Source organism: Phyllobates terribilis, unplaced genomic scaffold, assembly GCF_046119375.1.
Source record: "Phyllobates terribilis strain yellow unplaced genomic scaffold, ASM4611937v1 Scaffold_3__8_contigs__length_932513732, whole genome shotgun sequence".
In the NCBI taxonomy this organism is placed as follows: domain Eukaryota; kingdom Metazoa; phylum Chordata; class Amphibia; order Anura; family Dendrobatidae; genus Phyllobates; species Phyllobates terribilis.
The window spans coordinates 481,473,478-481,500,237 of NW_027362763.1; the positions used below are offsets into that span (position 1 = coordinate 481,473,478).

At 44.2% G+C, this 26,760-nt stretch overlaps 1 protein-coding gene across 3 annotated transcripts in view; it reads left to right on the top strand.

Annotated features, from left to right (window-relative positions):
- The window catches only part of LOC141259632 (amine sulfotransferase-like), a 209,187-nt gene that overhangs the window by 152,111 nt on the left and 30,316 nt on the right, over positions 1-26,760 (top strand). For all 3 annotated transcript variants that reach the window (XM_073675893.1, XM_073675890.1, XM_073675892.1), the window contains exons 4-5: positions 3,388-3,514; positions 5,706-5,800. In XM_073675893.1, coding sequence (XP_073531994.1) covers positions 3,388-3,514; positions 5,706-5,800 — 222 coding nt within the window. The remainder of the gene's footprint in view (positions 1-3,387; positions 3,515-5,705; positions 5,801-26,760) is intronic.

Genomic DNA, 26,760 nt, shown 5'->3' on the forward strand with positions numbered 1-26,760 from the left:
ACGGATGGCCTGCTGGAGAGATTCAACAAGAACTTGAAGTCTATGCTGAAGATGGTCATGGAGAAGGATGGGCGAGACTGGGATTGCCTTTTGTCATACCTGCTGTTCCGCATTAGGGAAGTGCCACAGAGCTCTATGGGATTCTCACCGTTTGAGCTTCTATACGGATGGCACCCTCTGGGACTTCTGGACATAGTGAAGGAGACCTGAGAAGCAGAGGTTACACCCCGAGCATCATCGAGCATGTGGCCCAAATGCAGGACTGGATCATGAGGGTCATGCCAATTGTGAAACAGAGCCTTCTACAGGCACAAGAAGCCCCGGCGGGGGTCTACAATTGGGCCGCAAGGCTGAGACAATTCTGCCCTGGAGACTGGGTATTAATATTAGTACCCACGGTCAAAAGTAAATTTCTGGCCAAGTGGCAAGGGCTGTACGAGGTGGTCGAGAAGTTGAGTGACGTCAATTATAAAATCCACCAGCCAGGAACAAGAAAGCTGTACCGGATCTACCACATCAACTTTCTTAAGCCGTGGCGGGACAGGAAACCGGTGGAAGCTATGTGTCTGTGGGCCAATCCTGAAGCCAGGGTCGAGGATGTCACAGTGGCACGAACACTATCACCAGCCCATAAACAACAGTGCCGAGAACTGCTGCAGAGTAACTGAGATCTATTCTATATGCAGATTGTGGAGCATGAGATCTTGATGGAACCGCATGTACGGGTGAACCAGAGGCCATATCGAATCCCTGAAGTCCTCTGCGAGGTGATCTCCAAGAAGGTGCGGACAATGTTGAGCCTGGGCGTCATCGAGGAGTCAAAGAGTGGCTTTTCCAGCCCCATTGTTCTTGAACCGAAGCTGAACGGAGAATGGCGCTTCTGGAACTATTACAGAAAACTATACGAAGTGTCTAAGTTTGACGCCTAACCGATGCATTGGGTCGATGAACTTATGGTAAGGCTGGGGCATGCCAGGTACATCACTACCCTGGACCTAACAAAGGTGTACTGGCAAATTCTCTTGTCCCCTGGTGCCAAGGAGAAGACTGCCTTCTCTACACCGACGTGTTTTTTGAGTACACCAGGATGCCGTTCGGTCTGCAGGGAGCCTTCCAGAGGGCCATAAACTGGTTCCTAGCCTCGCACAAGAAGTACACTGCCGCTTACCTGGACGACATTGTGATCTTCAGCCCAGATTGGGGAAGTCACCTACAGAAGGTCTAGGCGGTACTGGGTGCGCTGAGGAAGGCTGGCTTTACCATAAACCTGAAAAAGTGGGCTATGGGAAAATAAGAGGCAAAATACTTGGGCTACATCGTCGGAAGGGGTGAAATAAAACCGCAAGTGAAGAAGGTTGAAGCAATCCAAAAGTTGCCGCAACTGGCCTCCAAGAAGCAGGTTCGGGCGCTTCTAGGAATTTTGAGATACTATTGCCAGTTTATCCCGAATTTCACCATGATAGCTGAACCCCTGACCAAGCTGCTTAATGGGATGAAGACAGCGATGGCCAAATGGTCTGAGGGAGCGGAGGGAGCGTTCCAGGAATTGAAATTTTCCCTGTGTAAGCAGCCGGTCTTGATTGCTCCTGACTTCAATAAGGAGTTTGTGGTCCAGACGAATGCATCGAAGGTCAGGTTAGGAGCCGTGTTGTCCCAAGAAGTGAACGGGGAGGAACATCCCATCTTGTATTTGAGCAGAAAACTGTCTGCCTGTGAGAAAAACTATACCATCGTAGAAAAAGAGTGCCTGGCTGTCTAGTGGGCAGTTAACACCCTGAGGTATTACCTTTTAGTCCAGAAGTTCAGGTTAGTGTCAGACCATGCACCCCTTAGATGGATGAGGGAAAGGATGGGGAAGAATTCCCGAGTTACTAGGTGGTTTCTAGCGCTCCAGGACTTTAGTTTTCATGTACAGCACAGGCCCGGGAAACTACATGATAACGCAGATGCCCTGTTCAGACTTCCCTGTTTAGCAAGTGAAGGTGCCAAAACCCCCAGTGTTGGGCAGAGGGGAAATATGTGACACATGGAAATCTTCTCTTGCATAGTAGATGCAGAGAGGGTTAATCAGATTAAAAAGGGCTTGTTTTATAGTGTCCATCGTGCGGGCAGGAGGCCATTCACCATATGCACACCCCAGGGTATGGTCTGGGCTTTAAATAGCCAGCCTTGTGACTCAGGTGCGGTTCAGTATCTGGAGGACAGCTCCAGGGAGAGGAGCTTATGTTTGTTTCTGCTAATATGAACCTTGTGGTTTTTGCTAAATTCTGAGTGGCCGGACCCCGGCCGGTGCAAGGACGTTGCTGGACATTTTCTCATTATTGTTTTGCCGTGATGCCAGATGGGCTGTGTTTATTTTTATGAACTCTACATTGGTTTATGCCATTTAATAAACCAACTGAAAATTTTAAGAGACAGTGTTCTGTGTCTACCCCCATATGCAGCCGAGTGAGCAGATCTACCACAACACATACACCCTACACCACTGCATCACTGTGCCATTTTTCAGCCATGAATAGTCTCTGTCTCCATTTTTACCATGAATGTCATCCTTTTTTCTATGTTAAAAAATACTGATGGTGGTTTCCCAAGCTTCTCTCAGTCAGCATAAATCAGACAGAAAATAGATGTCATCTATGTGCTGTTTGTAATTTTTTTGTTGCACTGTCCTTGTCACTTGAATAGGAGAGTTCTGCCTGCAAAATGGACTACAGTAGGATATGTCTGGTTGTTTTATGTAGTCAATGTGCTATAAGTGGGAAAAAACTGACAGCACACAAGTGGCAAACACTGACCTGTGAATAAATTTAAAGAATATATTTCAGTTAGGCCACGTTCACATGTTCAGTATGTGGTCAGTATTTTACATCAGTATTTGTAAGCCAAAAACCAGTAATGGTTGAATAATGCAGAAGTGGTGTGTGGTGTTTCTATTATACTTTTCCTCTGATTGTTCCACTCCTGATTTTGACTTACAAATACTGATGTAAAATACTGCCCTAATACTGATCGTGTGAATGTCACCTAAATAGGAAGCTGCACATCTGTCAGATGAAAATCTTTGAAAGCTGTTGTCATTCATATGTTCCATTCAGGTGCATTAACGTTGACAGATTATTAATTTTAGTAATATCACTATTTTTTCACAAGGTAACCCCAGTAAGAATTGTTGCTTAGTAGTTTTTGTGGCAATAGAGGCGATAATGGACACTAACTTAAAAATGCATGGAAAACATGCAAAAATGTCTCAATTACAAGTATCTGGCATGGAATGGTTTAATTGCTTCAGATAACTACTTTGTGTTTTACATGTTAGGTAATTGGTAAATGACGGTTAACCATGCAATTGTGAACTTAGTGCGTTTAAGATATCCTTATTTCTTTCAGATTGTCTATGTGTGTCGAAACCCAAAAGATTGCCTTGTGTCTTATTATCACTTCTACAAAAGATTTTCTTCATTTAATTTTACAATGAATATTGAACAATTTATGGACCTCTTCACATCTGGGAGAGGTAATTATCAAATCCTGTTAATTTGGTTATATGCATATTTAAGGTTTGTAAACAAATATACGCGTATGTATGCACACAAAAGTATTCTAAAAAAGGAAATAAAGATTCAAATGTAACTATACTGGTCACTGGAATATGTTGTTAGGGCAGAAAGAATCTGCTCATAGGTACCCTTTCAAGAGGACCCTCCACTGGACTTTTAAACTTAATCAAGTTCTTCCTCAAATTGCCACTGTTCCAGTTATTCTGGAACAGTTTTTCTTTTTCTTCTGCGTCCATCCATTCCAAAGCTACGCCTCCTTAAAATACAGATGCAACTTGTACCCTCAACCAACTGGACATATATCATGGAAGTTGTCTGTGGGAATTTGCTTTTTAACCTCTGTTGCTGGCCAATAAAAACAAGCCTTACTCACAGAGAGGTCCTGTGGTATACACAGAGTTGGTTAAAGGTAAAATTTGCATCTTTATTCCCAGGTGACCAAATTTTGGAACTGAGAAGCACAGAAGAAAAATAAAACCTGTTCCAGATACAGTGGAGCCGCACCAATTAAAGGAGGTACATGGTCTGAATATAAAAATCCTGTGAAAGGTCCTCTGTAACATCAGTATCCAGCCTGTTTTCACCTTCCTGACCACGCCAAATTTTATAGTTCTGACCAGCGCCAATTTATGAGATAATAATTCTAGACCACTTCAACATATCCCATTGATTTAAAGAATGTTTTTTTGTGACATGTTGTACTTCACGCTAGTGGTAAATGTTGGTTGATATGATTTGTGTTTATTTAGGAAAATATCGACAATGTGATAAAGTTGAAATTTTCAAACTTTTAATTTTTATGCCCTTAAACCAAATAATTATAGCACATAAAACAAATCATAAATAACATTTGCCCCATGTCTACATAACATCATCATCATCATTTTTTAAACAACATTTTTGTTTTGTTAAGAAGTTAGAAGGGTTAAAAGTTAATCAGCAGTTTTTCATTTTTCCAACAAAATTTACAAAACCAATTTTTTTACCGACCACATCACATTTGAAGTGACTTTGAGGGGCATTTGTTACAGAAAATACCCAAACGTGACACCATTTTTAAAACTTACCCCTCAAAGTGCTCAAAGCCAAAAAGTTTATTAACCCTAAAGGTGCTTCAGAGGAATTAAAGCAATGTAGAAGGAATAAATGAACATTTTAATTTTCCCAGAAAAATTTTGTTTTAGGCCTAAATTTCTTTTTCACAAGGGTAACAGGAGAAAATGTACAATACAATTTATTGTGCAAATTCTCCTGAGTATACCAATACCCCATATGTGGTGGAAAACTACTGTTTGGGCGCATGGCAGGGCTCAGAAGGGAATGATCACCATTTGACTTTTAGAGGTAAAAAATAGCTGGAATAGATAGTGGACACCATGTTGCATTTGCAGAGCCTCTGATGAGCCTAAACAATGGAAATCTCACATAAGTGATAGAAACTACACCCCTCAAGGAACGTACCTAGAGGTGTCATGAACATCTTGAACCCACAGGTTATTTACAGAATTCTATAACATTGAACCATGAAAATGAAAAAAAAAAAAAAATTTCCCGCACAAATGTTGTTTTAGCCCCAAATTTTTCATTTTCACAAGGGTTACAGGAGAAAACAGACGATACAATCTGTTGTGCAATTTCTCCTGGGTGCACCGATACTGCATATGTGGTGAAAAACCTCTGTTTGGGCATATGGCGGGGCTCGGAAGGGAAGGAGCACCAATTGATTTCTGGATTGCAATTTTGGCTGGAATAAATTGCGGATGTCATGTCACATTTGAAGAGCCCCTGTCATGCCAAAACAGCAAAAAAAAACACAAGTGTCCCCATTTTGGAAACTATACCTCTTGAGGGATTCATCTAGGGGTGTAGTGAGCATTTTTAAACCTCAGGGTGGGGTGAGTAAATGGAAAATTACCATTTTTTTTTAAATACATGTAACACAAAAACTTGATTTAAACAATAAGTCTTTTTTTTAAAACAGTTTCCCTTTATTAGATATTTACAATGAAAACCTCCAGTTTTTAAAGGTTTCCTTTTAATTTATGTCCCATAATGCGACAACCTAACAGCTTGTATGCCTTAAATTGTAATGTTAAATTTTATATATGGTTATTAAAATTCTATAAAGAATAACTCATTTATGTACAGTCCTAGGTGGCTCGTGGTTTGATCATGTTAGAGACTGGAATACACACAAAGATGAATTCAACATTCTTTTTGTGACATATGAGGAAATGGTTAAGGTAATTTCTAGACATATTTTTAAAGATGAAGGTTTTATGGTGCTTTTTTGACCATATTTCACAAATATTTTGGGAAACATATAACAAAACTGGGAGATTTACAACCAAGTGGGATTTACTCAAAACTCATGTACTTCAAGGTATTTAGGTATAATTGTTAGAAAAAAAGTAATAACAATAATAAAGCCTTTTTGCTAAAGCATAATACACCTCATAAGTTTTTAAAAAAGGAAACAACATTTTGTCTAGAGTGGCAAATCATTATTATTAAACTTAGCCCCCTGTTTTCCTATCCTCATATTTACATATATACAGTGCTTTTCACCATTATTGGCACCCCTTCATTTTTTTCATAGACTGTACAATATCTTCAGAAATAAATGGAAATATATCAAATTTATATCATCAGGATTTTTTAATTAGTGGTCCAAAGTGATACAACAATAAAATATTGTTTTTCAACTTCCATGCTGCAATTTCAAAGAATAAACAGAATAAACAGCATGTGCAGCAATAAAGGCACCCCTAACTAATACTTGGTTGCCCACAATTTGGCATTGCTGACACCCTCCAAACGTTTCTTGTAGCCATCTATAAGCTTCAACTCATATTATTATTATTATCTCCCACTCTTCCTTTGCAGTTTGTTCAAGCACTTGAATGTTTGCAGGGTTCTTTTCCCAATGGCAGATTTCAGCTCAAAGATTTTCAATGAGATTGAAGTCAGGACTCATTGCTGGCCATTTTAAAACAGTCCATTTTTTCTTTTTCAACCATTCCTGTGTACTTTTGGATGTGTGCTTTGAGTCATTGTCTTGCTGGAGGACCCATGATCTTCGACTCAAACCAAGTTTTCTTACACTGGGTAGGACATTTCGCTCTAAAATCTCTAGATAATTGTCTGAATTCATGATTCCTGTGGTACAGTCAAAGCCGGCATACCAGATGCAGCAAAAAAACCACAGCTTTATGGATCCTCCACCATGCTTAACTGTTGGTAAGGTGTTCTTTTTCTTATAAGCTTCATTGTGCTGTCTGTAAACAAACTGTTGCTTTGCATTGCCAAAAGCTCTCTTTTTGTCTATTTTACCTGTCCGCAGAATATTTTTCCTGAGGGATTGTGGTTTGTCAAGGTACTCTTTGGCAAAGATCAGTTTTTCCTTTTGATGTCTTTTCTCCAGCAATGGTTTCTTCCTTGACCTTCGCCCATAAAGCTCTGCTTTGTTTAGTGTGCGGCTTATGGTACTTGTTGAAACCATGACACCAGACTGTTCCAGATTGACTTTCAGGTCTTTGGATGTTTGGCGTGGTGTTTTTTCCACCATTTGCACCCACCTTTGAAGACATCTCTTGTCAATTTTCCTCTTTTCTCCATGTCCAGGGAGGTTCTTGACGGTTCCATGATGCTTGGCAAACTTCTTAATAACATTGCACACTGTTGAAACTGGGATACCAAGGTCTTTGGAGATGGCCTTACACTCTTTGGAAGTCTTGTGTTTGCTAATAATAGCGGTTCTGATGTCCTCAGACAGCTCCTTTGTCTTCACCATTGTGTCAAAGGAACAGGGCCTATCATGTGGCTTTTTAAAACACCAAAGTCATCATTCATTGGCTAATTCATGTCACATGGGCACCGACAATTAATCACAGGTGAATCTCTTATGTGATTTACCACAGGCGAGTCAAAATGTGTTTTCATACAAAATTAATGTAAAGGGTGCCAATACCAGTGACACAGCAAGCTTTAGGATTTTCTATTTTTCCCTCCCATTGTTTTTTGTTTCAAACTGTTTATCATTTGCTCTTTTGTATTTAACACGAATGCATTATGTACTAAACTTCATTGCTGACAATAATGATGAGCAGGACTGTATAAATATGTATTATAGTGCCATACTACATCTATACACGTGGACAAAAATTGTCAGCACCCATCTGTTAAAGTAAGAAAAACCTAAAATGGTAACTGAAACAATTTATTTTTTTAATATGGACTAATGAAAATTAGACATTATATGCAATTTGTATTTCTAAATTGTGGTACAACAGAAAAAAAGATAATCAATGAAATTGGCTTGGCCAAAAATGATTGTACCTAGAAAAAATTTAAAATTATTTGACCGTAAGGACAGGTTAACCCCTTTACGACCTAGGTCGCCTACCCCTGTTTGATGTGGGCTCTGGTGATGAGTCCGCATCTCTTCCGGCACATGACAGTTGATTTCATCAGCTGATATGTGACCCTAACAGCCCTTGGTGGAATCGCGATCCATCTGCGACTGTTAACATGGTAAATGCTGCTGTCAAACTCTGACAGCGGAATTTAACATGACCGCGCTGAAAGCGCGTCACTAGCTTCGCCCATTGGCACCTCTGTCACATGATCGCGGGGTGCCTATGGGTTGGCATTAAAATCCGGGGTCTGCAGGAGACCCCTATGGTTGTCATTGCCAATTTGCTATTAGCGCCGCCCCGTGGCCGACGTTCATAGCAGATGAGCAGAAGATCGCAGCTTCAGGTCTCCTATGCAGACTATTGAAGCTAGTAAAAAGTAGAAAAAAAATGTTTATAAAAATATAAAAAAAAATGTAAAAGTTCAAATCACCCCCCTTTTGCTCCATTCAAAATAAAACAATAAAAAAAAATACACGTTTGGTATTGCCGCATTCGGAAATGCCTGATCTATCAAAATAAAAAAAGAATTAATCAGATTGGTAAACGGCGTAACAAGAAATAAAATCAAAATGGCAGAATTACTTTTTTTTGGTCACTGCAACATTGCAATAAAATGCAAAAACAGGCGATTAAAAGATTGTATCTACCCCAAAATGATATGAATAAAAACGTCATCTCAGCACAAACAATAAGCCCTCACCCAGTCCCAGATGACGAAAAATGGAGACGCTACTGGTTTTGGAAAATGGCACCGTTTTTTTATTTTTATTTTTTTACAAAGTTTGGATTTTTTTTTCACCGCCTAATTAAAAAATAACCTATACATGTTTGGTATATGCAAACTTGTAATCACCTGGAGAATCATAATTGCTGGTCGGTTTTAGCATTTAGTGAACTTGGTAAAAATCACCCCAAAAAACAATTGTGGAATTGCACTTTTTTTGGCAGTTACGTCGCACTTGGAATTTTTTCCCCATTTTCCAGTACACTATATGGAAAAATCAATAGCGTCGTTCATAAGTATAGCTTGTCCAACAAAAACTAACCCTCACACGGCCATATTGACAGAAAAATAAAAAAGTTATGGCTCTGGGAAGAAGGGGAGCAAAAAAATGAAAATGCAAAAATGGAAGAATCCAAGATGGTAAAGGGGTTAAACTAAGGTGTGTCCTGTAATTAGCATCACAGGAGTCTGCAAACTTGTAATCAGTCAGTCTGCCTATTTAAAGACATGGTCCCACAAAGTACATTTTAATCAACAGATCTTGTAGTAAAAATAATTTCCATAATTGGATGTGTTAAAAAAATGTTCCTGTGCTGAGATAATCTTATAAATGTGCCCCTGATATGTAATGGCTGTGTCTTACCATACAGGAACATGGCCTGAACATAGCACAGCTCCTGGAGAGGGGAGGAAGCAAAAGAGAGTATACAGACACTACATGATGCGATCCCATGCAGTCCTGTCTGTATACTCTTTTGCTTCTTCCCTGCCCAGGAGATATACTATTTTCAGACTGTTGATTAAAATGTACTTTGTGGGTCCATGTCTTTAAATAGGCAGACTGACTGATTACACGTTTGCAGACTCCTGTGATGCTAATTACAGGACAAACCTTAGTTTAACCCCTTTTTCCCTGTGCATTTGCCCGACCCAAACCAGGGCGGCTCCGTGCGATATCATTCTCAACAAAGGACTGCTTTATTCACTGGTGAGCTGACTCTCCCTTTTCCCTTTCCTATGCTTAGTATTCACTAGAACCTCCAATGGTGAGGATAGGCTTGGCCGCCGGTAGACACCAGATACCACTCCAAGGAAGTCCCCGGGTCTGCAGCAGCTGACTGGAGGGTCAGAAGCATTGTATGAGGTACAGAGATGCAAAACAGAGGTGTTCTTAGACGGTCCAAGGTTGGGGCAGGCAGCACAGGATCAGTAAACTTAATCAAGGTCTGCAGCAGAGAAATTTAGCCGGGTCGGTAATGGGTAGCGGAATACTGAAGAAAGCATAAACGTAAACCAATGGGGTAGGAGGTACCAATATTAGGGCAGGGAGTAATAGGAGGAGCTGCTTGATAAAGGCCTTGCTACCAAGGTATAGGCCGGGGAAGCTAATCTCTACAGGACACAGCAGGGTTAAATTCTTGCAGAGACCAGCTGTGCCCCCCTAAGGCTAGATGAATGGCATATGCAACAGTGCTGCAAGAAGAAAACTCAGCAGCATGACCTGATGAGGGGAGAAACTACACTGCGAGTAAAGGAGCGCTGTGGAGGCTTGTGAGTTACCGCCGTGACACATGGTCAAACACAGTCATGACATAGGGCTTAACAGGGATACACATAAAAGATTACCTTAGCAACATTCAGGATAACATTCAGGACAATTTGTGAGGTTTTGGGGCTGCTTTCCTGCATCTGGCAAGGGTGTCTAAAATCTGTGCAGGGTACAATGAAATCTTGACTATTAAGGCATTCTGGAGTAAAAGGTGCTGCCAAGTCACAGGTCATGGCTCCTCCAACAGGATAATGACCCAAAACACACAGCTAAAAATATCCAATAATGGCTAAGAAAATAATATTGAACTATTTTTAAGTGGCCTTCTATGAGCCCTGATCTAAATCCTATTAAACATCTGTGGGAGGAGCTGAAATATGCAGTCTGGAGAAGACACCTTCTTATCTGAGACAGCTGGAACAGTTTGAACACAGGGAGTGGGGCAAAATACCTGTAGACTGGTGCAAAAGTCTCAATGAGAGTTACAGAAATCGTTTCTTTACAGTGATTACCTCAAAAGGTTGTGCAACAAAATATTGTCTATTTTTGCCCAGGCCATTTTCATTAGGGGTTTTCCTTTAATGTTTCTGTTGAACCACTATTTAGAAGCAATTTCTGATTTTCATTAGTTGATATTCAGAAATCTTTTATTGATCATTACTATTGTCAGTTACAAGATATTTCAATGACCAATGTGGCATTATTTTTTACTTTAACAGAAGGGAACCAACAATTTTGTCCACATCTGTAGGTACTAATGACAGCAATAAATGTCCTGTAGCTCCACATGCAGTCCACATGTAAGCAGTTTATATGCAAGCAGACTCTAAGCACACCAAAATTTAGCAAAAGCTGACTCATCACAATCCAAGAAAGCATTCTCTATGGACATGTCTCACAATGACGCAAGACGTATGTGACACCTTAAAGCATTTTTATGTAAAAACAGGACAGTGGGAGTTGAATTGGTACTTTCACACATTGCTAGGGCCTTGAGTTGGTAGGGCCTTGAGTTGGTAGGGCATTGTTTACGCTACACATCACCAATTTAACTAAACTATGCTAATACTAACAGCCATGCTCATGCGAGTACACCAAGATAGTTTGGTTTAAACTTGGGAAAATCACAAAAATAAATGGTTTTCACATCCTGCTTTACCTGTGTTTTTTTCACCAAAAATGCTAAAAAAACTGATAGCAGTTTTTTGCACTTACTCATTGCTTTCTATGGGTGAAAAAAATGCTGCAAAAATGCTGAAAGAATTGACATGCTGCTGTTTTCAAAAGAGCAGCAGTTTTCCAATTCAGTCTGGAAAAAGAGCAAATGTGTTCATGATATTTCAGAAATCTCATAGCTTTTGTTGGTACTGTAAAAAACCTTTTTTAATTTGCATTAAAAAAAAACGCAACAAAAATTGAAGCAAAAACGCAATGTGTGAATATAGCCTGTCAGTACTCTAGGTTTTCATGGAAAAATGTCAGCAACTGCTCACCCTAGTTTTTAAATGTTGGAAATGAAAAAGCTTAAAAAATGAGTACTTTATATTTTTTCAATACTTGATTTTTCTTCAATGACACATTATCTTTAAGTTGAAGATACAACCTGGTATTTAATAAGACTATTGATCCAATTTTATTTACCCTACATGTAGTTAAGTTGTATTTTTTTTAGTGAGATAATTATACATCACTCCTCATGAATTATGTTATTAGTTTTGTTGTCTTGTGCAGATCAATTACTGGTCAATCGCTTTGTACTAACTCCTGAAATTTGTTAAGAGCATTAAAGAGGTCATTTCACCAGGTTTAGCATGCTAAACTGGCCACATCATGAAATAGTGGCTACTAATGATGAGAGAATGTGCTCGCCACTACTCGGTACTTGCCCGAAAATCACGGTGCTTGACAAGCTTGGCGCTCGGCGAGTATTTCCGGGTTACTCGGGCAGGAACTCAGGTCCCCGCCCTGCATGTTTGGCGCTCTTTAGAGAGCCAATGAACATGCAGGGATTGCATGCCATGCACTGTAATTCCGTAGCCATGTTGGTTGTGGGCATTACAGTGATTGGCTGGCCGCACAGCTTCATCAGGTCTATGTAAGACCTGGCGCTGCTATGTTCGTCACAGTCTACCCTGGAAACAGGCAGAGTAGGGAGAGATGCTGCTGAGTCAGGGAGAGATTTGCTTCTTTATAGTTAGTATAGGCATTCCACAACATATATATATACATCTGAAGTAACAGTCCTTCTGAGGACTAATCCAGCTGCATATATTCAGTGGTGATAGGAGGAGTTAGGCAGGGTATGTGACAGACTGCAGTGCATATAATGCAAGAGGGCCCATAGAACGTCTTGTCTGCTGCTGCTCTTATTAGATATTTGTAGACATAGCCCCCTATATCAGGGTCAAGGGCAAATTGTTTTTTTTCTTAATCCTGGTTATTTGCTTAAAAAGAAATCCAGAGTACACCATTTTTCTGCTCTACTGTATATGCTTGTTAGCACTGCAGAATACAGCCAGATCGGTTACATATTTCAGTGATAAAAATCCAGAAATTTGAACTGAACCTGGAAAATATTGGCCTCCTTTTCCATTCTGTTGCAGTGTGTCTGTCAAGCTATTCACACTAGGTCTCTGTGAAGAATAATATTAGTAAATTACAGGCCTGCTATTTAAAACCGCGGTTCTCTGTCAGACGTATCATATCTAACTGCGTTCCAAAATCAGCCATTTCTCTTGAACATGGAAAATATTGTCCTACATTTAAAATGGGCAAGGTGCGTGGCAAGGGACGGGTGAGTGGACGTGATGGTGATGGTGCATGCAGCGGTCGAGGACATGGCTGTGGGCAAGCTGAAATTGTGCCACAACAAACACCCACATCTTGTCACTCGACCTTCCTGTCCCAATTACTAGGGGACCGCAGTACAACACTATTGAACCCAGAGCAGTGTCAAAAGGTTGTTGATTAAATAGAAGATAATGCTTCAGGTCACTTTGCCACCACCACCACCACCACCCTGTCTTCCACACGGTCAAGTCTCAGTAGCCGTCTGGACCGCATATTCCTCACCCTGATCCTTCTTCCTCACACCATGCCGAGTGCCCGGAGACAACTGATCCCACACTTGGACACTCAGAAGAGCTGTTCACTTTTCCATTTGTAGATTCGGGCCTCTCACCTGGCCAGCTTCAAGCGAGTCAAGAGGAGAATGCGTGTAACGATGCTCAAATATTGGAGCAGCCACGGTCACACGAAGGCAACGGTGAGAAATTACTGTCACAAGAGGTGGATGATGATGATGCGACACAATTGCCAGAAAGTCAGGAGGAGGATCAGGGTGCGGAAGTGGAAGACGAGGTGGTGGATGATATAGTAACTGACCCAACCTGGCAGGGGCACATACAGAGCGAGGACCGCAGCACACAGGGGGAGGGAGGCGTAGCAGCACAACAGGCAGGAAGAAGCAGTGTGGTGGCTGCAAACACAAGGCAGGAAAGCATTCCCAGTAATGCCAACACGACGGAAGTTGCCAGTACAACTGTTAGGTCTTCCCGAGTCTGGTTGTTTTCTAAAGACTCTGCCGATAACCACAAAAAGGCCATTTACACCACCTGCCAGGCCATTATCAGCAGGGGTAGCAAAACTAGCAGCCTGATCAGGCACATGGCAGCAAAGCACCCGACTAAGTGGGCCGAACCCCAGGGTCCAGAAACAATGTCTGCAGGTGACACCACTGCTTCTACCGCTGTTGTGTGTGCACACCAATCCCCTGTCCATGGTGCATGCCAAGATGCCTCCCGCCCTGCACATGTCGTTGCACACTCTCAACTAGCACCATCAGCAACAACGTCCTTGTCCTTGTCCCAGTGCAGCATTCAGTTGTCCCTGCCCTAGTCCTTGGAACGCAAGTGCAAATATGCAGCTAACGGCCCACAGGCCACACTACTAAATTCACACATTTTGCGAATGCTTGCGCTCGAAATGTTGCCACAGACGGAAGCTTTCCACATCCTATGGCGACGGCCGTCCCTCAGTACTAGGTCCCCAGCTGCCACTATTTCTCCCGGTGTGCCATCCCTGCATTACCTGAGCAATTGTCGCACAGCATTAGCCGTGCCCTCATCAACGCAGTTACTGGGAAGGTCCACCTAACCACGGACACGTGGACAAGTGCTTGTGGGCAGAGACGGTACATCTTGCTGATGGCACACTGGGTTAATATAGCGGAAGCCGGGACCCAGTCCGACCTTGGGACGGAACATGTCCTCCCGATGCCGAGGATTGCGGGCCCTGAGACAATCAGGGTTGCCCCCACATTCTACAGCTCCTGAACCTCCTCCTCTTCAGCATCCATCTCCGAAATGACCACATCAGTCACAAGCTGGAAGTGACGCGCCCCCTGGGCCGTGGGGTACTTGGTGCCGGGCCGGTCGTTGCTAGGGGAGATGTCACAGTGGCGGTGACCCGGTCAGTGACCCAGGGCGGTCAATCAAAAGGGGAATATTATTTACAGGGGATTTATAGTTCTTATATACAGTTTGTGACACCACCTGTGGTATGCAGCTCTATTGAGGTGCCGCTGCGGAGCAGGTCCTCTGGAGCTGGTGTAAATGCAGCAGAGTTGGTTCAGCTCTCCACAGGTAGTGCTTAGCTCCAGGGCAGTGTAGATGTTGTTGTTATGGTCGTGGTGCAGTGTAGTGCAGGGGGGTGATGGCGCAGCAGTAATAATTGACAGAGACGGTGGGGTGCAGTCTTCCGGATTTACTCACAGTTCTCACTCATAACATCCCACGTCGTGCTGCGTTCACCGGGCACGGGCTCAGCCAACCCTCAGGTACCTCCGAAGTACATAACAGGACCCCCTTTGTGTGTTCCTTCTCCCTGCACCTCACACCTAGTGTCCCAATCCAGTGACCGCGGACCTTGCCGGGCGACGTCTTCTCTGTCCCCTGGGTCCTCTATGGCCACCTTCTTGGTGAGACAGATGTGGCTCGTGGTTGCAGTACCTGAAATACTGCAGCCTCCGGTTTCCTAGTTGAGGCTTAAAGAACTCCGCTAGTTTAGGGACCGGTCCCCTCTGTGCGACCTGACCCCTCCACCTCCTGGCAGATTCGGGTGTACGGGTGGCCTCCAGCACTACCCGTACCCCTGGGGTCCCTTCCATGTTCCTGGAGCCTTTCTCCTGCTCCTCTCTCTCTTCAGTCTTGGGCCTCTCTGGCCAGGCCCTCCTCCTGAGCAGAGCTCCTACAGAGCTCCTGCTCCTCTCACTGTCCTCCCCTGACTGAACTCAACTCCCAAGATGGCTTCCCTCTTTATACTATTCCTAACAAGTGCTCCCCTGATTTACTTCCTCCACCCACACCTATTACATGGTTCTCCCTACTTTGGTTCCCCCACTCCAGCCAGGGACAGTGCCCAGCAGGAGAGCGATGCATCTTGCCCTTCCTGCTGGTCTGGAGTAGTGTAGTGTTGGATGCAGGTGTTAGGGTCCCGGGCAGTACTCCTTCCTTACCTGAGAGTGAGATACCACACCTCTGGGGGGGATGCAGTACCTCTGTGGTGACTGAACCCACAGGGGTGCCACAGAAGCACTGCAGCACTGCCTTGGCCGAGCAGCAACAGGCTGTGCTGAAGCTAATATGCTTAGGTGACAAATCACACAATGCTGTAGAGTTGTGGACTGCTCTGAAAGAGCAGGCAGATCTGTGTCTGACACCGCGGACTGTACTGCCAGGCATGGTCGTGTGTGACAACGGCCGGAACCCGGTGCCGGCTCATAAGCGAGGCGAGCTCACACATGTACCATGCATGGCCCATGTGCTTAACCTTGTGGTTCAGCGGTTTCTCAAAACCTACCCGGATCTGCTTGTCAAAGTACGCCGCCTATGTGCCCATTTTAGAAAGTCAGCTAAAACTTCCGCCGCCCTTGCCGTGCTTCAGCACCATTTGCAGCTTCTAGCTCACCGACTAATGTGCAATATTCCCACACAATGGAATTCTACATTGCAGATGTTGGGAAGGATTTGTGAGCAGAAGAGGGCAGTTGTTGACCACCAGCATCAACAAGGCCGTCAGTATTCAGTTCAGACCCCACACATAAGACCTCAGGAGTGGTCATAGATGTCAGACATATGTACCATCCTCCAAAACTTTGAGGACTCCACCAAGATGGTGTGCAGCGATGACGCCATAGTAACGTCACCATCCCGCTTCTCTTTCTTCTGAAACGCTCTCTGCGCTCACAATTAAAGAGGATGCATTGCAGGCGGAGCACGATGAGCTGGAGCAAGGAACCATACAGGGTGATTCCACACAGCCCAGCTTCATCTCATCTCAATGTGGGTTGGGTGACAATGAGGAAGAGGAGGAGGAGGAGGAAGAACAGGAGCTAGTTTCCTGCGCTATAGACAGTACTACCTGCACAACTGTCATACTGTCTGTTCAGCGTTTATGGCCTGAGGACAGGGGACAGGAGGATGAGGAGGAGATCATGGTCAGTTTTCCTCTTGGTGAGGACATGGAAGTCTGGCACACATGGCTGAGTTTATGTTACACTGCCTTTTCCGTGACCCTCGCGTTGTCCAAATTTTGGGTGACAGACATTACTGGTTGGTGACACTTTTAGACCCATGCTACAAGGAAAATTTTCTGTCTCTTATTCCCGTGCCGGACAGGCCTAATAAAATGGAGCAGTACCAGAATGACCTTGTTGCGGAATTATTAAAAAAATTCCCATTTGAAAATGCTGGCTGCAGAGGCCACAGTTTGTTGGACAACCAAGGAGTACAGGTGAGAGAGTAAGATATCTAATCCAGCAGAGGCAGGGGAACATTGTCAAAGTTCTGGGACAGATTTCTCAGACCCTCCCATTGCCCAGGCCCTGATGAGCGGGGTACTCTCACAAGGAGGGCAAAGTTTCGGAATATGCTGAAGGAGTACCTTGCAGACCGTACCAACTTCCTCCGTGATTCCTCTGTGCCTTATAATTATTGGGTATCCAAGCTGGACTCGTGACATGAACTGGCTCTCTACGCCTTGGAAGTCCTTGCCTGTCCTGCCGCTAGCATTTTGTCAGAGCGGGTTTTTAGTGCCGCTGGTGTAATTATAACCGATAGGCGCATCCGCCTGTCAACTGAAAATGCTGACAGGCTGACTCTGATAAAAATGAACAAGGGCTGGATTGGGCCAGACTTCTCAACACCACCGAATGATAGCAGTGTAACATAAGCTCAAATACAGTGTCTTTTTTTTGGGAGGTCTAACGCTATTCCCATGCACCTCTGTCTTCACACCCAGACATGGGTATACGTTTCCTGATTTTGTCTATTTGCTCTTGTCCTCCTCCTTCTCCTCATCCTCATTTTCCACCACCATATCATCACCATATCTACCATATCACCATATCTACGTCTCTTGCAAAAGGCATTGAAGTTCCTCCAAATTTTTGGCAGCCGTTGCATTCACTGCATAGGCAAACAGTATGGGAGACCCCTTCCTAACAATGGTAGCATTTTTTTCAGGAGGCCCTCCGACCTCTATGTCTCTTGCAAGGGGCATTGGAGTTCCTCCAAATTTTTGGCAGCCATTGCTTCACTTCATAGGCAAACAGTAGGGGAGACCCACTTCCTAATGGAGCATTGGTTTCAGGAGACCCTCCGACCTCTACGTCTCTTACAAGGGGCATTGGAGTTCCTCCAAATTTTTGGCAACCGTTGCTTCACTGCATAGGCAAACAGTATGGGAGACCCACTTCCTAATAATGGAAGCATTTTTTTTTAGGAGGCCCTCCGACCACTACGTCTTTTACATAGTTACATAGTTACATAGTTTATAAGGCCGAAAAAAGACAAGCGTCCATCGAGTTCAGCCTATTTCTTGTGCACTGCAGCTATTCCGCAGCGTTGATCCAGGGGAAGGCAAAAAAAACCCATGCGGTATAGGCCAATTTACATCATTGAGGAAAAATTCACTTCCCGACTCCAATCTGGCAGTCAGATTAAATCCCTGGATTAATTAACTATCACTAAGCATAAGATGTAATTTTATTGTTCTCAAGAAAGGCGTCCAGGCCTCTCTTGAACTCATTAAGTGAGTTGGACATCACCACTTCCTCTCCCAGAGAGTTCCAGAGTCTCACGGCTCTGACCGTAAAGAATCCCCTTCTATGCTGGTGCAGGAACCTCCTTTCCTCCAGACGCATAGTGTGCCCCCTCGTCTTTGTCACCATCCTTGGTATAAACAGGTCATGGGAGAGCTCTCTGTACTGCCCCCTGATGTATTTATACATGTTTATGAGGTCTCCCCTAAGCCTTCTCTTTTCCAACGTAAATAGGCCTAATTTTGACAACCTCTCTGGGTATTCTAGTTCCTCCATTCCCTTTATTACCTTAGTCGCCCTCCTTTGTACCCTCTCTAGCTCCAATATGTCTTTCCTGAGCACCGGAGCCCAGAACTGTGCACAATATTCTAAGTGCGGCCTTACCAGCGCTTTATACAGAGGAAGAACAATGTTCTCATCATATGCCCCTATTCCTCTTCTGATGCATGCCATGACTCTATTTGCCTTCGCAGCTGCTGCCTGACACTGGGCACTCCAATTTAATTTGCTATTAACCAAGACGCCCAGGTCCTTCTCCATGTCAGATTTCCCCAACGGTTTCCCATTTAATATGTATGGGTGACTGCTGTTTTTCTTTCCCATGTGCATGACCTTACATTTATCGGCATTGAACCCCATTTGCCATTTTTTGGCCCAACTTCCCAATTTATCTAAATCCTCCTGTATCTGTGCCCTATCCTCATCTGTATTAACTACTTTACAAAGTTTAGTATCATCTGCAAATATTGCTATTTTACTATGCAACCCTTCCACTAGATCATTAATAAATATATTAAATAATATAGGGCCCAAGACAGACCCTTGAGGCACCCCGCTAGTAACCCTGACATACCCTGAGCTTACTCCATTGATAACCACCCTCTGCTTTCTATCACTCAGCCAGCTATTTACCCACTTGCACACATTATCCCCCAGACCAAGCATTCTCATTTTATATATCAACCTTTTGTGTGGCACGGTATCAAACGCTTTGGAGAAGTCAAGGTATACAACATCCACTGACTCTCCCCGGTCCAACTGTGAGCTCACCTCCTCGTAGAAGGCGATCAGGTTTGTTTGGCAGGAGCGATCCCTCATGAATCCATGTTGATATGGAGTTAGACAGTTATTATCATTAAGATATTCTACAATAGCATCTCTAAGAAATCATTCAAACAATTTACCCACAACAGACGTTAAGCTTACTGGTCTATAGTTCCCAGGGTCACTTTTAGACCCCTTTTTGAATATTGGTACCACATTTGCTTGGCGCCAGTCTAGTGGGACAGTCCCTGTCCATAAAGAGTGCTTGAATATAAGATACAGCGGCCTGTCTATCACATTACTTAATTCTTTTAGTACCCGGTGGTGTATGCCATCTGGGCCTGGTGACTTGTCTATTTTGATATTATTTAGGCGTTTCTGAACTTCCTCCTGGGTTAGGTGGGTGATATTTAGTGGAGGGTTTACTTTATCACTCTGAATTTCCTCCGATAAATTGTTTTCTTTTGTGAAAACAGTGGAGAAGAAGCTATTGAGTAGGTCTGCTTTACCCTCATCGCCCTCTATAATTTTACCCAGGTTATTTTTCAATGGGCCAACTCCATCAGTTTTAATCCTTTTACTGTTTATATAGTTAAAGAACAGTTTGGGATTCGTTTTACTTTCCTTGGCAATTAGTCGCTCTGTCTCCTCTTTTGCTATTCTTATTTGTTTCTTACAGATTTTGTTTTTTTCCCTATAAGATATTAGCGCTTCCTCGCTGCCTTCTTGTTTAAGTTTACCGAAAGCCCTTTTTTTGTTTTTCATTGCCCTCTTGACTTCCTTATTTAGCCACATTGGCTTCCTCCTATTCCTAGTCCTTTTATTCCCATAAGGTATGTACCTTCTACAGTGACTATGTAGGACTGTTTTGAAAATTTCACATTTTCTATCCGTGCTCCTATTACTGAAGATACTATCCCAGTCTATAAGGTGAAGGGCATCTCTTAGCTGATCAAACTTTGCCCTCCTGAAGTTCAGTGTTTTTGTGACTCCCTTGCTGGGCACCCTACTGAAGCACATGTGGAATTGTATAATGCTGTGGTCACTATTTCCCAGGTGCCCCCCGACCTGCACCTCAGTTATTCTGTCTGGCCTGTTAGTTAATATTAAGTCTAAAAGGGCCGTCCCTCTAGTTGGTTCCTGCACAAGTTGTGACAAATAATTGTCTTTGATAATTGACAGAAACCTGTTTCCTTTCTGAGATCTACAGCTTTCGGTTTCCCAGTCTATATCGGGGTAGTTGAAGTCCCCCATAATAATCACCTCGTTATTTTTTGCTACTTCGTCTATTTGTCTCATTAATAGACTTTCCGTGGCTTCTGCTATATTTGGTGGTTTATAACAGACTCCTATGATAATTTTATTATTGTTTTTTGCCCCATGTATCTCCACCCATAAAGACTCGACCTCCTCATTTCCCTCCCATACATCCTCCCGTATTGTAGGCTTTAGACACGTCTTTACATATAGACAGACTCCACCCCCTTTCCGACTTCTTCGATCCCTTCTAAACAGACTGTAACCCTGTAAGTTAACTGCCCAGTCATAGCTTTCATCTAACCATGTCTCGGTTATTCCCACTATGTCATAGTTACCTGAAGATATTTCTGCTTCCAGTTCATCCATCTTGTCAGGCTCCTGGCATTTGCTAGCACGCAGTTTACACGATTTTGTTTTGTTCCAATCTTCTCCCTGTGGATTGTATTTGAAATTTTCTTACCTCCCTTCCAAGTATCTTGTCTTGGACCTTCTTTGTCGCCCTTCATATCTTTCATTAGTATGTTCTCTGGTTGCATGTTCGTGTCCGGCGTTTTTCTTCCCATCCCCTCTTCTTCTAGTTTAACGCCCTCCTGATGACTGTTGCGAGTCTCCTGGCGAATGTGTGTTTCCCGGGTTTGTTGAGGTGTAGTCCGTCTCTGGCAAGGAGTCCGTCATAGAGGTAATCTACACCGTGGTCCAGGAATCCAAATCCTTGTTGTCTGCACCATCGTCTCAGCCAGTTGTTCACATCAAGGATCCTGTTCCATCTCCTGACGCCATGCCCGTCTACTGGAAGGATAGAAGAAAAAACTACCTGCGCATCCAGTTCTTTTACTTTCTTCCCCAATGCTTCAAAGTCCTTGCAGATTGTCGGTAGGTCCTTCTTTGCCATGTCATTGGTGCCAACATGTATCAGAAGAAATGAGTGAACATCCTTGGAACTGATGAGCTTCGGTATCCTATCGGTAACATCCTTGATCTTTGCCCCTGGGAGGCAGCATACTTCTCTTGCGGTTATGTCCGGTCTGCAGATAGCTGCTTCTGTTCCTCTCAGTAGTGAGTCTCCCACCCCCAACACTCTTCTTCCCTTCTTGGCTGTCCTTTTTCTTGTCGCTTCTGGGTGTTTCTGGGTACTCTTTTCTTTTTTGCTTGCTGGTAGTTCCTCATCCTTAGGTGTGCCATCTTCGTCCTCCACAAGTCCTTGGAATCTGTTTCTCAGTTGTGTGGTTGGTGGTGTCTCCATGGTCTTCTTGCTTCTTTTGGTCACTTGCCCACACTTGTCTGCCTCTGGAGGTTCTCTGACGCTCCCTTCACTTTCCGTGACCAGTAGTGATGCTTCTGTTCTGTCCAGGAAGTCTTCATTTTCCTTGATGAGTTTTAATGTCGCAATTCTTTCTTCCAGTCACCTTTTCTTCTAAAAGAGCCAGTAGTCTACACTTCTGGCAGGTGAAGTTGGTTTCAGCTTCTGGTCGATATGTGAACATGTAGCACATGTTGCAGCTCACCATGTAGGTTGTCACATCTGCCATGCTGCTCCTTGTCCCTGCTGACTTGATGTCTGTCTTCTTTCTTGTGATACCCTAGGATAAACAAATTAAACAAATTCGCGCGCCGTAAGGAGCGCGGTTTGGCGATGCTTTCCAAGCAGCTGGTCCCGGCTGTACCCAACGATCTTCTAGCTGAAGGAGACTCTTTGCTTTTCCCAGAAGGCACCTGGAATATGCAAATTGTCCTCTTCAAGCTTCAATCCCTGGTTTGGCGATGCTTTCCAAGCAGCTGGTCCCGGCTGTACCCAACGATCTTCTAGCTGAAGGAGACTCTTTGCTTTTCCCAGAAGGCACCTGGAATATGCAAATTGTCCTCTTCAAGCTTCAATCCCTGGTTTGGCGATGCTTTCCAAGCAGCTGGTCCCGGCTGTACCCAATGATCTTCTAGCTGAAGGAGACTCTTTGCTTTTCCCAGAAGGCACCTGGAATATGCAAATTGTCCTCTTCAAGCTTCAATCCCTGGTTTGGCGATGCTTTCCAAGCAGCTGGTCCCGGCTGTACCCAACGATCTTCTAGCTGAAGGAGACTTTTTGCTTTTCCCAGAAGGCACCTGGAATATGCAAATTGTCCTCTTCAAGCTTCAATCCCTGGTTTGGCGATGCTTTCCAAGCAGCTGGTCCCGGCTGTACCCAACGATCTTCTAGCTGAAGGAGACTCTTTGCTTTTCCCAGAAGGCACCTGGAATATGCAAATTGTCCTCTTCAAGCTTCAATCCCTGGTTTGGCGATGCTTTCCAAGCAGCTGGTCCCGGCTGTACTCAATGATCTTCTAGCTGAAGGAGACTCTTTGCTTTTCCCAGAAGGCACCTGGAATATGCAAATTGTCCTCTTCAAGCTTCAATCCCTGGTTTTTGCAAGGGGCATTGGAGTGCCTCCAAATTTTTGGCAGCCGTTGCTTCAATGTTCACTTCCTAATAATGGGAACATTGTTTTCAGGAGATCCTCTCCTTTCTAATGGGAACATGTCGTTACTGTGACCCAGCTCTATGTGTCTTTAAATTGTTAGTGGGGTTTTGCCTAAATTTTGGCAGCCATTAGCCTCATTGCATACCCTATAACTGTATAGCAGACCCTTTCCTTTCTAATGTGAACATGTCGTGCTTGTTACTGTGGCCCAGTTCTATGTGTCTTTAAATTGTTAGTGGGGTTTTTCCTAAATTTTGGCAGCCATTGGACTCACTGCATACCCTATAACTGGATAGCAGACCCTCTGTTATGATCTGCAACATGTACTAAGGAAAGATAGGGGAAAGCTGTCCCTAGAGTAAGACTAAGCTGAATCCCTACGATGTAGCGGGCTGCCTGTTCCTAGTGAACAGACCCGCTTTAATCCTCGGCTAGTCTGAATGAAGACCTATAGAATTAAGGGAAGGGACCCTAAAAGAACTAAGGACTGGGACAAAAATGGGACACCTCCTAAACAGAAGTTGTTGTAGAACACAAAAGGCAAACTGACAAAAATGTACTAGAGGTCCCAGAGGACCAAGCGAACTGACAGAGAAAGGCACTGAAGCACCAGGCTAGCAAAACAGTCAAACAAAACACTGAAGTCCAGCACAGCCAGAAGGGCGGAGCTGGAATATAAAGGCAGATGGTCACGTGACCGCAAAACACAAGATAGAAAAAAACTAACAGGAGGGTTCTAACAGTACCCCCTCTTTTATGAGGAACCTCCGGCTCCTCCAGGCCTATCCGGAAACCTCCTGTGGAAAGCTTTAACAAGCCTATGAGCAGAGACATCATCAGTCCTTACCCAGGAGTTGTCTTTGGGACCGAAACCCTTCCAGGAGACAAGATACTGTAATCTCCCTCTATGCCATCTAGAATTCAAGACACGCGAAATTTCAAATTCGCCGTCTTCCACCACAGGAGGAACTGTGACAGTGGCATCCCTATCAGATACGTCAGCCTTTTTCAACAAGGAAACATGAAACACAGGATTAATCTTCCAGGAAGTAGGGACATCCAACCTAACAGCAGACGGGTTAACAACCTGAAGCACTTTAAATGGACCCACAAACTTAGGACCCAGTTTTTTAGAGGGAATCCTCAACCGCAGGTTCTTCGAGGACAACCAAACCATGTCACCCACAGTAAACAAAACTTTTTTACGTTTCCTGTCAAAATACTTCTTGAACTTCTTGTTAGCCTCTTGAAGGTTGCAACGTACATTAGTCCAAACTCTCTCCAAATCACCGGAAAAATTCTCCTCCTCCGGCACCGCCGACCCTAATTTGGAGAACAAACCAAAAGACGGATGTCTCCCAGTACAACAAAAAAAGGAGAACACCCAGCAGAAGAGGATGTATGATTGTTAAGAGCAAATTCTGCGAGAGGCAGAAACTCAGACCACACCTCTTGATTGTCTGCCACAAAACAACGCAAAAACTGTTCAACATCCTGGTTCTTTCTTTCAGTCTGTCCATTAGACTCAGGATGATAACCAGACGAAAATGACAAATGGACTCCCAACCTGTCACAAAAAGCACGCCAAAAGCGAGCCACAAACTGAGGTCCTCGATCAGAAACAATATCTGTGGGAACACCATGGAGTTTGACAATCTCCTTAACAAACGCCTTAGCGAGTGTCTTGGTGCAGTGCAACTTAATGAATGGAACCAAGTGACACATCTTACTAAAACGGTCCACGACCACCCAGATGACAGTAAAACCCTCAGACACAGGAAGATCAGTAATAAAATCCATTCTGAGATGTGTCCAAGGCGCACTAGGAGCTTCCAGAGGGCAAAGCAACCCCACAGCAGGAGTATGTGAAGCCTTTGACCTAGCACACACAGTACACTGACGCACCCACTTGATGACTTCCTTCTGCCATCCTGGCCTCCAAAAACTGCGACTGATAAGTCTCTTAGTTTCCGAAATTCCTGGATGACCTGCCAACCGAGACTCATGATACTCCACAAACAAATCTCTCCTAAAGGCTCTAGGCACGAACAACCTCCCATGGGGAGTGTTAGATGGAGCATCATCTTGAGCTTTCAGAATCCCATTCTCCAAAACGGAGTCCAAAGCCGCCACCACAACTCCTTTCTGTAAAATGCTCTCCTCCTCCTCGGCACCGACCGTAGGAGAGAAGCTGCGAGATAAAGCATCGGCTTTAACATTCTTAGTACCAGGGATATAGGTAACAGAAAAATGAAACTGAGAAAAAAAAAGTGCCCACCTAGCTTGACGGGCATTCAAGTGCTTGGCAGCATCCAGATAGATCAGATTCTTATGATCTGTGAAAACCTGAATAGGAAATCTAGCGCTTCCAAAAAATGACGCCAATGTTCAAACGCAAGTTTAATAGCCAGCAACTCCCGATTTCCAACATCATAATTCAGTTCAGTTTCCGAAAATTTCCTCGAAAAGAAGGCACAAGGATGTACTCCAACCTTGTTCTCCTGAGACAAAACTGCTCCGACCCCAACGATGATGCATTGACCTCGACCAAAAAAGGCTTGGTCTCATCAGGCTGCATAAGGATAGGTGATTAGCCCAGGTGATGGGGATGACTCGGTACCCGGGCCTTTGCCTGGCCTTTGGGTATGTCGCGGTGGTCGGCTCCCGAGCCCGTACCCTTGGGTCAGCTTTAAAAAGGGGATTGTATACTGGGATAATAGGTTTGTTAGTTTTATGAAGGTTCGTGACGCCACCTGTGGTTTCTGGTGAGAATCACCAGTGCTGCGACAGTCCACTGAGGCCGGTGACAAGGCAGCTCGATGGTATAGCTCCCCACAGGTGGAGGTAGGCCTCAGGGCAGCGTACGGAGAGGGGTATGCAGGACAGGCGAGACACAGCTGGGTCAGAGCAAGAACGGGGACGGACACAGTAGTCACTTCAGTACCTTTTACTGGTGGTAATTCAGGCACATCCCGGAGCACTGTAGGGTGAAGGGTGCATATCAGGATCCGCCCCAATGAGCGGGTGTAGGGCCTCCTGTTTCTTGCCTCTGCGTAGTACGTTTCTGACCTGCCTGGAGCTAGGCCTAACTTTATCTCTGTCCTGCACCGGCTGACGTTGTGGTAGGGCCTTTTCTTGGAATGCACGCTCCCAGCTTACGGGGCCTATGTGTCTCCTGGCTCTGTTAAGTATCAGCTCTCTGGTGAACCTGGGACCTGTAGTTCTCCAGGAATTCCGGTTATGCCTTACTGGGTCGTAGAGATCCCGGTGTCCAGTATATGTTTCGGGGTGAGCTGGGTAAGCTCCTCTGCCCCCACTGCTACTCACTTTCCACTCGCCTTCAGCCACGCTCGGGCCCTCACTAGGCTACTCACACTAACGGCAGCTTGCTGCGCTTCACCGATCTTATGGCGCCGGCACACCTTAAGCTCACTATTCTGAGCTACAACTGAGTCTGAATTATGCTCCACTGCAGGCTGACCTACTGCAGGAACTCTCTCAACGGACTTGACTAGACTGAGCTTGACTCTGTATTCAGGTCTGTACTTGCTGAACTCTCCAGAGGAACTCCTAACTGCCTAGCTCCACCTTTCCTATTTATATCCCTAACGGGCTCCCTCTGCTGGTCTGAGGTGGAAGGTGGAGATGTGTGGAT